The sequence below is a fragment of the Squalius cephalus genome (genome assembly GCF_949319135.1).
Source record: "Squalius cephalus genome assembly, chromosome: 9".
NCBI classification, from domain to species: Eukaryota; Metazoa; Chordata; class Actinopteri; order Cypriniformes; family Leuciscidae; genus Squalius; species Squalius cephalus.
This window is the reverse complement of record NC_137130.1, coordinates 32,668,144-32,685,214: the sequence shown is the minus strand read 5'-3', so window position 1 is coordinate 32,685,214 and position 17,071 is coordinate 32,668,144. Positions and strand designations below refer to the sequence as shown.

At 33.6% G+C, this 17,071-nt stretch overlaps 1 protein-coding gene across 1 annotated transcript; it reads left to right on the top strand.

The window, feature by feature from the left end:
• The first annotated feature begins 1,337 nt into the window (after positions 1–1,337).
• On the top strand, positions 1,338–15,518 carry LOC307164607 (uncharacterized protein). The gene is made up of 15 exons (XM_079881614.1): positions 1,338–3,069; positions 3,209–3,491; positions 3,786–3,892; positions 4,766–4,928; positions 5,014–5,095; positions 5,256–5,366; positions 6,407–6,448; positions 6,559–7,024; positions 7,168–7,328; positions 11,307–11,535; positions 11,659–11,723; positions 11,877–12,026; positions 12,110–13,982; positions 14,095–14,259; positions 14,433–15,518. The coding sequence occupies exons 3-15, from the start codon at positions 3,790–3,792 to the stop codon at positions 14,651–14,653; spliced, it is 3,831 nt and encodes a 1,276-aa protein (XP_079737740.1). The 5' UTR covers positions 1,338–3,069; positions 3,209–3,491; positions 3,786–3,789; the 3' UTR covers positions 14,654–15,518.
• The last annotated feature ends 1,553 nt before the right edge of the window (positions 15,519–17,071 follow it).

Sequence of the window (17,071 nt, the reverse complement as noted above, 5' to 3'; positions counted from 1 at the left end):
AAGGGTTAGTTCACCCAAAAATGAAAATTCTGTCAGTATTTACTCTCCCTCATGTTGTTCCAACCCCATTAGACTTTCGTTCAACTTCGGAACACAAATTAAGATATTTTTGATGAAATCTGAGAGATTTTTTTTACGTAGTGTAATAGCGTAGCGCGTCTGTGTTTCACGTCACCACGTATCACACATGACCACAGTCGCCCAATAGCCCGCTACGTTATATTACACTATGTAAAAAAAAACCTCGAGGTCCAGAGAGAAGGAAATGAAAAGAGGAATAAAGTCGTTATTTTTGTTTGTTTTTGCGCACAGAAAGTATTCTTGTCGCTTTACAAACTTAAGATTGAGCCACTGGAGTCACTTGTACTATATTAACAATGTCTATAATACATTTTCTGGGCCAGCAAGTTGAGGTGTCCATAAGCCTGCAGGAGGAGTGATCCAGCACTCAGATTTAATCAGAAATATCTTCATTTGTGTTCCGAAGATGAACGAAAGTCTAATGGGGTTGGAACAACATGAGGGTGAGTAATTACTGACAGAATTTTCATTTTTGGGTGAACTAACCCTTTAAGTCTCTTGAAAAGGTGCTAAATGTTCGTCGATTTACATGAATGGGCCATTTCTCCTCACCAGACCAACCAGACATGTTGAGTCAATGACTCTAAATGACAATGAGAGTCAATGACTCTACATGAGTGTTTACAGGGGAATAAGATATTTGGTCTTACAATAGGCTTCATAAAATGCATTTAGAGATCATCCTCAGATTTGATATTCTGAAGCTCAGAATATTTTATACATTTAATAAATATATTCTTAATATTTGATGTTTTTATGTTTGAGCTTATATATCTCAATATTCATAACAGTCTGATAAATTTTTAGTCTTGAACTGTAAACACTCAAGTGATGGCTTTCTAAATATATGTTGGTTATGTGCCTATTCAGAATGATTTCTGAGCAGAAACTTTGATATTTTTGGTATGTCATAAATGCATCACTCACCAAAATTGGGGGTGACTATATAATTGTTTTAAATAAGCTATTCATCTAAGCTGTCTATACAAAACATTGTAAATAACCAGTTCAGTTGTAACAAGTAGGCTTTATCATCTGTATAATTTATTTAATGAATCTGTTTGAGATCAAATTAATGCTAGATGTTTTGATATAAATTAAATATCAAACATATAATGTTAGTACATGGCATGACTGTGTTTAATTTCACTCAGTTATTTTGATTTATTTCCAGATTCAATCATAGGCTTGTTCTTACATAGTAGAGCTTGCGCAGTTTTCAAAAATGGTGCTTTAAATCTCTTGACAAACTAAAAGACTTAAATTACATTTGTATGTATTCTAAATAAAAGACACAGGTTGTACTGAATGTCAGCTTGCTTATTTTTGTAAAGATAATGATTTATTGAGTCCACATGCCATGTAAACTTGAAACTATGCTTCAAATCACAGATCGAGAGCTGTCGTTCAAACCACAACTCTGCGATGCTGTTTACAAATGTTGGTTGGAACTAATACTTCAACGTTTGGTAAAAAATAAATAAAAAAATAAAGTAGATTCATTTTATCATTTCATTTTCATTTAAGTAGCTTTTATAAATGTGCAAAGAAAAAAAAAACATTACTGGTGTGAATCTTGAGACAAAACAATGGCATATTTTAAGATTCAAATTTGAGGTTGGTGTCTCTAAAACTATGCCCCCAGTTTCACAGACAACGCTTTCTCAGACGCATGTTTGAGCTGTTTTAACTGAAAACATATTTAAATTATGTATTATCAATTATTATCAATTGTATTACAGTTTTTATATTTGAGCTTGTATACCTTTAAAATATGTGTCTCATTTATTCCCCACCTGGTAAAATGGGGGCTGTCTTAGAACATTTTAAAGAATTATAATGTATAAAGTGGTATAAATAATTGTGGTGTGACTTGACTGTATATAAATTACAGAGCTGATTGAAACATATCCCAATTGCTCTGATCAGATGGTTCCTCACTGCTGTTTTCCAGTCCTTGGGTGGACTGCTACCCTACCCCCCAAATACCCCCGCAGGCAATTTGCATTTCTATGGAGAAGAGCTTCAAAGGACAGCATGTCATAGACACATAGGCCAGACTGTGAAAGTTTTACCTTAGGCCCCGTCCACACTACTGCATTTTCGTTTAAAAACGAAGACTTTTTGCTACGTTTGCACCTCCCGTCCACACTAAAACGGCAAAAACGGAGACCCAAAACGGAGAAGTTTAGAAACGCTGCCGACCCGTTTTTCGTTTTGAATCTCCGGAGGGCGTTTTAGAGTGGACGGGTCAAAACGGAGGACTTTAGAAACGATGACGCAGAGGCTCACGCTCGGCTCTATGATTGGGTGTCACCAGTCATGGAGTATACACAGGTAATATTCAGTACCAGTAAACTTCACCCGCTGGAACAGTTTCTTACAGTAAGAAACTGGCGCGTCTCAGGCGCGGTAAACGCGTGCATGCTAGAAATATAACCGACACCTATTTTTCTTGCGACACGCAAGCGTGTTGGAAGCGTTTTCTGGCAAAATGGAATAGGAAAAGATGTTTATATGTCATTTTGACACAAATACATATTAATAAATGATATTTTGATGTTTGAAAACATTTTTTACAGTCTATGCTTGAAAGTCTCTAGGTTTACACCGGCACGCACATGCCCAGTGTTGGTGAATGGTCACGTGATCCGCGTTTGCAGTCGTTTTAATGTGGACTGAGATCAATTCTAATACGCAGCTAATACGCAGTGTTGTTTTTTTTTTGTGATTCAACACAAGGTACTCTTAAGTAAGTGGTATGAGCTTTCTTTTCAGATGTGCTATACAAGTTAAGTTAAACCAACATAAATATGAATGCCCATGGTAAATGCTACGTCCTATATAACCATTTGATTTACATTAAATGAGAATATTTTTATATTTATTTACATTGTGTGAAATTACTTTTTTTCTTTATTAACTTTATCATTTCTATCTGCCACTGGTATAGGTTTGTGCTCTGTGCTCTATACGTACAGAAAAAAAGTGAGTAATTATAATGTATGTAATAGTAATTGAGGAAAAGGAATTTTTCCTGATCCAACTGATGTTTACAATTTGAACTGAATTTAAAAACAATGGACTATACACTTATTTTGAACTGGCTGTTTGATTTCATTCACAGATAAATTTGCATAACAGAACCAATAGTAATGATGGGTAATTGTGGCTAATCTGTGGGCGTCGGCCCAATCACTGCTCAGATAGCAGCATGTGTATCATCTATTCTATGTTCCTAACTCACACTTCAGTTTTGCCATTTGGAAGACAGCTCCTATACGCGATTGTTTCCTACATTGGAGAGTTATCTTTCTGTTATAGTTTAAAGACTGTATCTACCTCCAAGAACCTCATAAAAAGCGCACTGAGACATTTCTCATCTCAGTTTTTTCTTTCCAAATTAAGAGGTAAGTTGAACATTATATATTTTATGATAATTTGTAAATGCTAATTTTATAAAATATTGATATCCTCTTACAATGTAAATATGCATGTATATTACCGGTAATATTATTGATAATCAGATTGTTGGTAATTTTTTTTTTTTTATTTTTTTTTTTTACTACATTTTAAATTGTTACCCACGGTGTCATCTTTTCAATCATTTATTTTCTATGAAATTCTAAAGAGGTATTATTTATTTATTTATTTATTTTGCATATGAAGTAATCCTACATAAAATAATTTTAAATATTTCACAGGAAAATGAGACCCAGAAGAGTTTTTCCTGAAAAAGAAGCTTTGTACTTCATTGCTTCTGGCAAAGATAAAGACACATTTGAGAAACAATTCATGAGTGAAGAGAAAGGTAAGTTACTACATACAATTCTCCCATCAATACTGTATGACTTTGCAAAACTTAAATAAAAGCTAAGTGTGGTCACTAATTAAAGGAATAGTTCACTTAAAAATGAAAATTCTGTCATCATATACTCACTCTCATGTTGTTTCAAACCTGTATGAATTTCTTTCTTCTGCTGAACAGAAAGGAAGATATTTAGAAGAATGTCAGTAACCAGACAGTTTCTGGTCTCATTGACTTCCATAGTATAATTTTTTTCCTACTATGGAAGTCAATGGGATCAGAAACTGTCTGGTTACTGACATTCTTCTAAATATCTTCCTTTCTGTTCAGCAGAAGAAAGAAATTCATACAGGTTTGAAACAACATGAGAGTGAGTATATATGACAGAATTTTCATTTTTAAGTGAACTATTCCTTTAATGTCAAAGGGTTGGGTTTAAAATATGAACCTAGAGAAAGCAGGCTGTTAAAACAAAACACGCAAGAGGGGAAAAAACATGATTGCTTTGACCAGTTAAAGGTGGATTTACATCTGTTTTCCTGCCAGTATTTATGTTATAAGCTGCTGATGTCTCTAAATTAAACACTATTATGTAAATGTGTGAGTGCTCTTGATATTATTTGTAAGTAACTGCCAGTTAGAATGTGAGGGGCCTGTGTAATAATGGAAATGATGAATATTTAGTGTCTGATTTTTTCAGACAGAAAATCTGATTTTTTTTTTTTTATTATTATTATTTTTTTTACACTTTTATAAAGATGTAGATACAGTTGTTTTCGAAGTAACAATACCATTGAAAATAATTTAGACAACCTGAATAACTTCATGAATCTTTTATCATACTATTAATTTACTTGTATTTATACTATTTATTAGGTTTTGGAGTAATTGCCACAAAACACATTGAGCCAGGTGAATTCCTGTTGGAGTATGTTGGAAGACACATCACTGGATCTGAAGGAGAGAACCTGTTCAAAGACTACTCAGCTGAAAATGCAGCATTTTTGTATTTCTACTCCTTTCAGGAACAATCTTACTGGTAAGATTAAATTAATGAATGTTCCAATGAAATATAATACCATTATGACAATTCAAAAGTGTTTTTAAAATATTTCACCACACAGTGTTGATGGCAGTCAAGATACAGAAAGACTAGGACGATTCATAAATGATGACCACATCAAGCCAAACAGCAAAATTAAAATAGTAAGTCTGTCTTTAATGTATTCTTATTCTTTGTTTCAATTACACCTTTTATACAGCCTCATCTTGTAGCATTATTTGACATTATTAAAAACTAGGCGACTTTTCAAATGATGTTTTTGTTGTTTTCATTTGTGTGTTTGTGTGCTTTTGTAACCAATAGATAATGGATGAAAAGAAAAGACCACATCTGTGTGCATTTGCGTTAACAAAAATCAATGCAGGAGAAGAAATTTTATACGACTACGGAGATCCTAACTGCCCATGGAGACAGGTATTTAAACTTCTATTTCTATTTGTTGGTGTCTTATTTTCATTATTTTATCAAGTGGTGAGGAAAACTTGCTAACACTTTACAATAAGGTTAATTGGTTAACATTAGTACTAAATGACCAATACATTTGTTACAGTATTGGTTAATCTTTGTTAATATTAGTTAAAATCCAGCTGTTTCAATGTTTGTGCATGTTACTTCACAGTGTGTTATTAATTTTAACAAATACAACTTATGATTTTAATGATGTATCAGTACATTTTTAAATTAACAATAACCAAAGTTTAATAAATGCTGTTTAAGTGTACAATTTTTACTTTAAAAAAGCAAATTATTGAGGTAACACTTATATAGTTTTTATATGGTAACACAATAAGGTTTCATTTGTTAACATTAGTTAATGTATTAATTTGCATGAACTAAAAGCCATACATTTGGTAAAATATTTATTCATCTTTGTTAGTGTTAGTTAATGATACTCCGGCTGTTCATTGATTGTTCATGTACATTTACAACGTATTACCTAATTGATTTTAATAATGCATTACTAAATGTTGAAAATAACATTAACAAAGTTTAATAAATGCTGTATAAGCGCAGTTCATTATTGGTTTGTTAACTAATGCTAGCTAATGAAACCTTATTGTAAAGTGTTACAAGATTCTCTTATCCTCAACAATACTGCTGTACAATTTTTACCTTTAAAAAAGCTAATTATTTAGGTAACACTTACACAATGAGGTTTCATTTGTTAACATTAGTTAATGTCTTAATTCACATGATCTAAAAGCAACACATTTGGTACAATACTTATTCATCTTTGTTAATGTAAGTTAATTAAACTCCAGCTGTTCATTGCTTGTTCATGTACATTTACAACGCAATAACTAATGTTAATAAATACAACTTTTGATTTTAATAATGCATTACTAAATGTTGAAATTAACATTACATACTATTAAGAAATATTGTAAAAGTGGTGCTCATTATATGTTCATGTTAACTACATTAATGATTGCTTTTAATGTAATTTGTTTCAGAAAACCAGTATTTCCACATTCAGAGAGATCAAGGAAAATATGGTAAATATATATAGAGAGGTCTGTTCCTTCAGCTGAGTTTACTAATAACTATATACACTGTAAAACATTTCTTACATTTCAATATGCTTTTGCTTTTTTGCATTTTACAGGAATCACGATGGAAGAATTCATTTGAAAACTTTGATTTAAAGCCTGGTTTGATGAAAATGGATGACCTTGTTATCAACACAGAAATGAAGATTGCAAATGGATGCAATGCTGCTGAGATTTTCCCAGGAGTCTTCAACAACTGCAAAGTTGCAGTGAAACGAGTTGCCAAACATGTTTCCAAAACTGAATTGGAAATGGCTCATTTCCTGAGTTCAAAAAATTTACAAGCAGAGCACCTTCTGCAACACATTTCAGTGTTGGAAGACACTTACTTTGCCTATTTTGTGTCACCTCTTTGTGAATATAGTCTGATGGAGCTGATTGAAAACAAGGATTTTCCTGAAAGAAAAAGCCTGATAGAGAATCGAAGACTAGAGATCTGCCAGGAGTTACTGCAAGGACTTCAGGAACTGCATTCATATGGAATTTTGCACAGAGACCTGAAGCCTGAAAATATTTTGTTTGGTAAGAGCAGTCTGTGGATTAGCCATAGCTATAATTATCCTGTAATATCAGCAGAAATTTTCATTTAAAATGCATGAGCATATGATAATGTGGATATCATTTTAAGTGTTACATTTTTTGTGAGCATTTTTACTTTTCTACAGATATAAGCAATAAACTGTACATCGCAGACTTTGGAGCAAGCAGAAAACTTGATCTGGCACAAACCACACTGCTCTCTCAAATGGCTGGATCTTTTTCTTGGTCGAGTTATGAAGATGTTGGAGGCATGCAATACAAGTACAAGAAAGAATCAGATATCCAGGTAAGGGTTGAAAATATCATGTTAAAACTTGTTAATTTGTGGGAGGACGCCGGCACACAGAAGTGTTTTTTAATTACACTATATCAAAGTTACTTTAAGATTTAATGTAAAAATAATAATAAAAGGCAAATTATACATTATTTAAAAGGTTTAAGACTCAATCCTAAAAATGTTTTACCTCTGTTTTATTATAAATATCTCATGGTGACTGTAATTTAATTTCTTAATTTGTGTCAAAGGAAAAAATCTGCTATATGGTCATCATGAAAGCATTTGACTACACAATGTTTGGTCTCAATTTATTTTGATGGTCTCTTTAACACATTCTGTTGATTATAAGTAATGTTACAACTACATGTGAACTAATTCTCATTAGAGTACTACAGGAGTATAAGTAGACTAGAGACTAAAATGTAGGTTAGAGTAAAAATAAGTTGACATGTATTATATATTTAGTCAGTATAATGTCTATTGGGGTTTATCACAGTCAAATTTTAGCAGATATTAAGCAGATATAGTCTACTAATACTGTAATTACAGTTGGTTGACATGTAGCTGCACATTTATTTATAGTTAGTAGAATGTTCAAAAGGGACCATCAAAATAAAGTGTTCCCTTTCATAGTCACTACGAGTTACGACGTGACGACGAATAACGTCTCCGTTCCCTACTCAGGGAACCAGGGAACTTACTTAACTGAGACTTTTCCAGCATTCCTCTGGGTTTTTAGTTCAAAAGTGAACACATTTGGAAAAATATTGATGGATTCTCATTATTAATTCACATTTCAGAGTGGAGTTTTATTTATTTATTTATTTATATTTTTATCCTAAATTAATCAATGTAACCAATAAAGAGCAGCGGGTTTCAAACCCTTGGTCGCGTCCAATATTTAAAAAATGGGTTGTCTTGATGATTTAATGAAAATGGACTTACATAAAAATGAAATAAAATTAAATTAAAATAATAATATAAAATAATATTATATAGGCCTAAGGAAATATGCTAAATATATTTTGATTTAAAAAAAAATATTCAATAAATCAATAAAATAAAATACTGCAAAAATATGCAGCTGAGTTAGTTTCATTTTACTCCACAAATAAGGTGATAGAAAGTAAACAAAAAATAAATAAATGGTCATTTCAAAAGTTTGAAAACCACTGGTATAGAGCATTAAAAACTGGTATAGAGCATCCATTCATTAACAAAATAATTATGACCTTGTGCAGAAAGTCAAGAACGTTTACTAAAACAAATACAATTATGATGTTCCATGATTTTCCAATCACAGTGCTGGTTATAACTTAAGTATTGTATTGTACACAGTTACTCATTCCAAATTACATGACACAAATTGCAGTCAGTGATGAAATCTAGATTAATCTAGATTACAATCTAAATACAATTTATTAAATTTATTACAATAATTTACAATATTATTTACAAATAATTTACAATCCTGTAATCTAAATAATTTTAGGTAATGTAATTGGACTACTTTGTGAGTACTTTTGACCCTAACGATTCAATAGGATAATTGTGTACCATATTGATAAAAATACCATGAGAAAGAAAATATATATATTTTTTTGCTATCAATTTTGTGAAGTGCATTAACTATTATAGCCATTAACTATTATAGCTTTTAGCCTTTATTACAGTATGTAAACTATCCTATCCTCTAAGCCTCATCAGATCACAAAGAGAATGTATTTTAAATACTTGAAAGGCCTTATAAGTTTTGATAACATGGTTTTGATCTAATAAATTGTCTTGGTTTGATGCTGAGAATTTTAACATTGAGCACATTTTTTTGTAAATTTGAACGACAAAAATCGGTGTTGCCTACACCGTTATCCTCTTTTTACAATTTGCACCCTGTTGACTTCAATGGGGCAAGTACTAAACCTGCTTTTAGCCTCTTAACATCCTTCATGTGTCATTACAAGTGCACCAGCCATGTGAGTGATTCCTTCAGAGTGAACACGGGTGAATCTGACTGCAGTAGATGTGAAAGGGTTTGTGCTGGAGCAATCTGTAAATTAATCTGGCCGTTAGAGTTATCATCTGCAGATTTTAAGTTAAACATGGTCAGGTCTGTGGCTTCATTGGGTTTCTGTACTTTAACAAGAACCAATTTCTGTTTTGTCATAAAATATCAATGAGAAAAATATTTTCTAAAAACTTTACAATACACTTAAGCCTATATATTATGTTTCTTAATGATTGTAATTATGATTTTATGACAACAAATTGCGAAGTGTCTTCTTTAACCCTTTCACGTATAGTGGTCACTACAGTGGACAGCTATTAATAAAGCATTTTCTTGAATTTGCATGGGTTTTTATGGCAAAGTTGCACATCAGCCTCATTGGACCCTGGTGCATCATCCTATAAATTGCAACCAAGGGCAAGCCGTTGTGTTTCGATTTTTCTCCCCTCCAAACCAAGATGGCCAAGGGTCAGTCAGACATGCCAAGTTGCTCCGGAATATCCACCCATTCCTTCTATCCTAGGAGACTCAAGCAATATCTAATGAGTCATATCACAGTAAAATTTTCCAAGTTTTGATTTTAGATTGAGAGAAAACTCTGATTAATCACATGTCCACTGTAGTGGACGTCATGCATCAACTGCTATATTTCAGCTACAATTCATAATTATAATGGGAATGTTAAAACTTAAAAACTTGATCTGCAGTGAATTTTTTACTGTAAATAAATGTATTTGTATTATTAGAATGTAATTTTCATTGACATCGAAAAAAGTAATCTGAATTTGTAATGCATGTTACTTGTAATGCGTTTCTTTACTCATAACATCAAAAAGTAATCTGAATACGTAATTCATGTTACTTGTAATGCGTTTATATATTCGTTACATCAAAAAGTAATCTGATTAGGCAATGCACATTACTTGTAGTTAATTACTTGTTAGATCAAAAAGTAATCTGATTAGGTAATGCATGTTACTTGTAACACATTACTTTACTTGTAACATCAAAAAGTAATCTGAATGTGTTATGCATGTTACTTGTAATGCATTACATCCAACACTGATGAGATGAGATTGAAAAAATGTAATGCTAGGTTTTCTCAGAGGAGGGCTATGATAGAAATGTGCATGTCCATCTTGAACATAATCAGAATTATCAGCTAATAAGGGTAAATCTCCATACTCTGGTGCACTGGAGGGAACATCTGAGTGGGTTCCACAGTTGTGCCTTGACAGTCTGTAGAAAATTCTGATGGAATCACGTCCTCATGTTCTGATATCAAAGATACGCGAAGTGCAACTTGTATGAAGTTGTACGAAGCCTTTCCAATATTTTTAATTTATATTTGTTGTATATATTTTATATTTTCAGTTTCACATGATTTGATATAATTGTTTTGATTAGTTTGTTAAATTCACATACTTTATCTGTTTGATTATTGTCTTATATTTAATACAGTATATCTTCGTTTTTAACCATAACCGCATGCTGTCCACTCAAGTGGACACCTGAAGATCTCTTTGAAAAATTTGTAAAAAATCTTGTTTTTCATGCCCTAAGAGGAATAAAAACACATAGGGAAAAAAAATACTGACTAAGGTTATCATAATTCATGCATGAAAGGGTTAAAATTAGACTACAACTATGCTTCTATTCCAAAAATGTCATGAACAATGAACTTCATGAACATCCCCTATTTAATTTGGGGATGACAATTCTTAGGTTTGGGTTCAAATGGATTAACAGGTTACATGTATGCAGTTACAATACTATTTTAGTATGTGATCAATATGATTTGTAATCAGTTCTGTCAAAAATGCATACATTTGTTCTATGTTCAATTGTTCTGAATGCTAATATTCGAGCAGCTTTCATTTGAGCACAGCAGCATTTTGTCATCATTTTAATCATCTTCATTCATTCTGCAGTTTAGTTGTGACCATTTCTGAAATTTTTGTAAATATTATTTTATTTTGTAGGTAGCAGGATGCTTGGTTCATTATATCCTGACGGATGGGCAACACCCCTATCAGACAACTACACCCTACTCCAAGGATCCAGTTGGGCTATCTCAAAATGTCAGAATGGGTAACTTCACTCTTCAATGTGAAGAAAGATGGACAAGACAAAAATATATTATTAGCAGAATGCTGTCTAATTCAATCGAAGAACGTCCCACCATTGAGGAATGCCTTCAGTCTTTCACATGTACGTTCCAAGACTTACACTTTTCTCTTCACCTCATTAATAAAACTTTGTAGATTTTACAAGAATGTAGAAAAAAAATCCTTAAATTATTGGATATCCTTAACAATTGTTGTGCATTTACAGGTTTCATACACCAGTCGGATTACACTGGAATCACAAACAACTACAGCAATGTGAATGAAAATGAAGTAAGTACTTTTCATTTTCATAAAAAAAAAAAAAAAGTTTAAGACCAAAAAGACAACAGTGATTCTAAAACACAGTATGTGTTTTAGAATCAGCAGGCTCTAGATAGAAAACAAACATGGACATGGATTTCACACACTGTTATTGTTTTACAGGACAGAACCCATACAGCAGATTTCTGTCCCCAAACGTCAGATGAGATGGACATCCTAGAGAGTACCGACAGTGATAAGCCAGAAAGTGTTTGCAGTGATGAGATGGATTCATCTTCTCACACTGAGGAGGACTTATATGAGTCTGAAATGGTAATTAAGGGTTTTATACTTTATAATATATAACATTGTTATTATTTACAAATACATTTCAGTTGTGTGGTTCTTTATTTCAGAACAACACTGAACAACAGGTTTCCTTTTCCCTGGAAATCTCAGAAGAAGAAGAAGACGACACAAAAAAAGCTAAAGGACATGTTGCAGAACGCATCCAAGGAAAACCACTTATGAAGAGTTGGATAGAAATAGATGAAAGTGCCCACGGCTGTAGCTCTCAACAAAATCAAATAAAAGTGAAAATGTCCTCAAACAGTGTACATCAACGCATCTATGACAAGAAGAATTACTGTCTTTACTGTGAGAAGCCTTATCCAAAAATTGCAAGACATCTACAGCAGAAACATTCTGAAAAAGTTGAAGTTGCAAAGGCACTTGCACACAACAGAGGCTCAAACATGCGTACTCTTCTATTAACCAAAGTAAGGAACATGGGAAACTACCACCATAACAGTTCAGTCCTATCCTCTGGGAAAGGACAGATCATACCAAAAAGACAAGCAACTCGTGAGTCAACAGCAATAGACTATCTGCCTTGCAAGTTTTGCTTTGCTATGTATGTCAAAACAGATCTCTGGAGACATCACAAACGTTGCAAATTACAAGACAAAGAAAATATGCCAGTGAAACGAAAAGTTCAGGCAAGTTGTTCTCTGTTGTTGCCAATGGACTCTGACGTTTCTAGTGGACTTAAAAATATTATTGAAGATATGACATATGATACCGTTACTCAAGTGGTGAAATCTGACCCGTTGATTCTGTCACTGGGTGAGAGAATGTTCCTCAAAAACGGAGAAGTTTCACGGCACCGGGCAGACATTAGAAATAAGATGAGAGAACTTGCCAGACTTCTTATAGTGACAAGAACTATTGATAAAGACATTGTTGCTTTGAAGGACTTGATCAACCCAGGAAAGTTCAACACAGTACTTGAGGGAGTAAAAAAGATGACTGGATTTGATTCCTCAACCAACCGATTCTCAGTCCCTTCAACAGCACTGAAACTGCGTCATTCCCTTGTGAAAGTGTCATATATTTTGCAGGGAGAGGCTTTACGTCAAGAGGATGATGCATTGAAGGGAAGAGCAGAGCAATTCAGTAAATTAATTGAACTAGAATGGACAATTCATGTTTCATCTAATGCACTGAAAACTTTGTACCAGAAAAAGTGGAACAGTCCCCAAATGCTGCCTTTAGCAGAAGACATAAAGAAGCTCCATGATCATCTAAAGTGTCTTGAGGAGGTCAACAAAAAAGCACACATTGAACACACATCACAAAGGTCATGGAGTGATCTCTCTCAGGTGACTCTAGCACAGCTAATATTATTCAATCGGCGTCGAGAAGGTGAGGTTTCAAGGATGGAAGTCAAAACATACCTGCAGAGAAACAAACAGATGATTCAGGATGAAATTATGGAGAGCCTTTCACCTTTTGAGAAGAAACTCTGTAAGAATCTCACCAGAGTAGAGGTACGGGGGAAACGAGGCCGCAAAGTACCAGTACTATTTCCCACAAATATAACAGAATCTGTGGAACTTCTAATTAAAACTAGAGAAGATGTTGGGATTTCCCCTAGCAATCCCTACATATTTGCTCGTCCTTTTTATGGATCACAGGAGAGCATCCGTGGTTGTGACTGCTTAAAGCGATTTGCAGAAAGCTGTGGGGCTAAAAACCCAGAAAACATTACATCTACAAAGTTGAGAAAACATGTAGCCACAGTTTCTCAGCTACTTAACCTGCAAACGCATGAACTAGACCAACTAGCAACTTTCATGGGTCACAACATTGAAGTCCATAGGGAGTTTTACAGACTGCCTGAAGAAACCTTACAAGTTGCAAAAGTGAGCAGAATTCTGTTTGCCCTGCAAAGTGGAATAGGCAAATTTAAAGGAAAATCTCTGGAGGACATAACGCCAAACATCAACTGTAAGTAAATTACTTATGTGTATATGTCTTTTGTTTAAACAATTCATAGTGTCCACACTTTGTAAAAATCTACTTTTAGTTTTAAAGAATGTGAATGCTCATTTTGTTACAGTTGAAGGGGGCTCCAGCAACTCAGACACAGAGGATGCTGAATCTGAAAAAAGGATGACAGAGGATGATCATTCGGAAAAAAGGGCTGCCACCTCAATAACGACCGCAGCCTCAAGAGAGGCAGTTCCATTCTTTAGGATTTCACCACTGCCTTTAAATAAAAAGGGTTTGTTATTCCACTTTGCATAAAAAAATTGTATCTACATGAAACATCTTGACATGTATTTTAAGAATTGTCTGTGCTCTTCAGCTTGTAAAATCTACATTATTCAAATTTTGGTTATTCTTTAATTCAATTAATTTGATTTACTTACTTAATTTCTTAATTTATTTTAACAGGAAAGTCCAGAAAGACCTGGTCAGAGAAGGAGAGTAAAATTATTGAACATCATTTCAAGAATTTCCTAAAGGAAATGAAAGTCCCTGGAAAAGTGGATTGTGAAAGATTCTTAAATGAAAACAAGATTTTAATTGGTAATGAAAGAGAATGGAAAGCAGTAAAATACTTTGTGCACAACCGAATAATCACTATCAAGAGAAATTTGTGTCTACAGTATTGAACCTATAGCAATACTGGGACCTTGCATATGGAGTATTGATGTTTTATGTCACAATACTGGGAGCTTGCGTATGGAGTATCGATGTTTTATGTCACAATACTGGGAGCTTGCGTATGGAGTATCGGTGTTTTATGTCACATACTGGGAGCTTGCGTATGGAGTATCAATGTTTTATGTCACAATACTGGGAGCTTGCGTATGGAGTATCAATGTGTCATAACATTGGTAGTTCATGTAAATGGAGCGTCAGTGTGTCATAACATTGGTAGTTCATGTAAATGGAGCGTCAGTGTGTCATAACATTGGTAGTTCATGTAAATGGAGCGTCAGTGTGTCATAACATTGGTAGTTCATGTAAATGGAGCGTCAGTGTGTCATAACATTGGTAGTTCATGTAAATGGAGCGTCAGTGTGTCATAACATTGAAATGATTGACTATGTCCAAACTATTTGAGTGATCGATCATTTTCTGTCTTTTTTTAAGTTGTTTTAAAAAATCACTATTTTACACGTGCTTTTCGTTAATATATTTCATGGTATTTGTAACTTTTAATATAATTTATTTGGTGTTACCCTTTTATTTATTTAATTATTTATTTTATATAAAGCAAAGCAACTTGTTTCAGAAGCAATATATCGTTGATGTTGTGGTATACATTTAGGCACTCATCACTGAGGGTGGAAAGTCTGCACTACCGCAGGGGGGGCTCTTTTAGTGAGCTTATGAGATTTTCTATGTGATAAACTGAATGGTTTATTATGTGAAAAACCATTTCCGTTGTCAGGAGTGCAGCAAGAGCAAGTAAGAAACCTTCAGTTTAGGAGTGTGTGGACCTTAAATAAACTTTAACTTGATTTCATTCAACATGCTGTAGGTATGCATTTTTTCACTATTTATTCTAATTGCAAGAACTGGTTTATGAGTGTTATTGTGAATAATATTACTACGTCATTACATATTCTGTAAGTCAAAACTCAAACTGAACCAACTGAACATTTGAAATGTGAAAATCAACATAAAACTTTGAGTTTTGACCTCCGGTAGAGGTGGGCATATATTAATTGTTTTAATCTAGATTAATATTGAAATTAATCTAGATTAATCTAGATTAAAATGGTTCATTTAAATTATGCCGAAGACATTCAGAATATGTGTGCTACACAAAACTGGACTATAAAAGTAAGTCTTTGAGAACGGGTTTCTCAAGCCATGTGGCGCATTATACCAGGGGGTCATCTTCTGTTTCCAAAATGCATCATAAACTGCTTGAGAAAGCTGTTCTACTCATAGACTGTAAAAGGTTACTACTGTACTGTTACCGTCCGTAGGCAACATTAGGTAGGCCTATGTTATTATCAACTACTATAGGCTATCAATTTGGGATGGGCGATATGGCCTAAAATCCATATTGTGATATACATTGCAGCCTCTTGTGATAACGATATATATTATTAAAAAAAAAACATTTCAGAAAAGGTTACACAGACCCTGCTAAACAACTGCTAAATGTTTTTTTTGTTTTTTTTAGGGTGCATGTTGTTTTGAGAGCATATATTGTGCAAAACTGTAAGTATACAACATAATTTTGCAGATAAATAAAATTTAAGTACACTAGCTGCAGAGACTTCAGTAGGTCTAATGTTTATTATGGCCTGGAGCTTATGAAACCCCAAATTTAAAATTAGAATATTGTCTAACTGATGTCTTTTCAGTTAAAAAGAAACACAACAATGCTTCTTAAAATCAGGCGCAGACAGAGATTATGTGCTACACCACTAAGATATATTGGGAATAATATGCGCGCGCTGGTATTCAGTGATATGTTTCATTTTGAATTTGAGGTGGTAGAACGGATTAGTCGTGTGTTAATTTACCGAACTGTTACCCCAGACACTCTGTCTATATAGTTTGCTGCTGCTCGTCGGGCGGCTTAAATCCGAACCAAGTCCAAATAATGGATGTTACACGATCTTTTTCACCAGCTTTCACTTTCAGCTGTGTTTACTTAAAGCCCATGTTGCAGGTTAACCACCACTGTCGATTAATGGGTACATAAATCACTCAAGATATGTATATCATTTTTCAAATGTCTCAAAAATAGCCTCAGCCTGTTTTAGAACTATACAGAATGAGTGGAGAGTTGGTGAAGTGTCCTGGCGAGTTGCTATCATTTAACAATGCAGCAATGAGCACTGGAGCTAGTCTACGAGCAGCAGTGCACAATAACGACACTTTTTTTTATCTTTTTTTTTTATGAATAGCACAATAGAGTGAAAAAGCAACGTTTTCTTTATATCTAGTGGCAGTGATCATGACGTTAGTTCAGATAAGTACCGCTAACCTTTGTTATAGTGTCGTAGTACTGGTAAACTTTGTCTTTGTCATCTAGAAATAGAAGGCATCATGCTAGCTATATG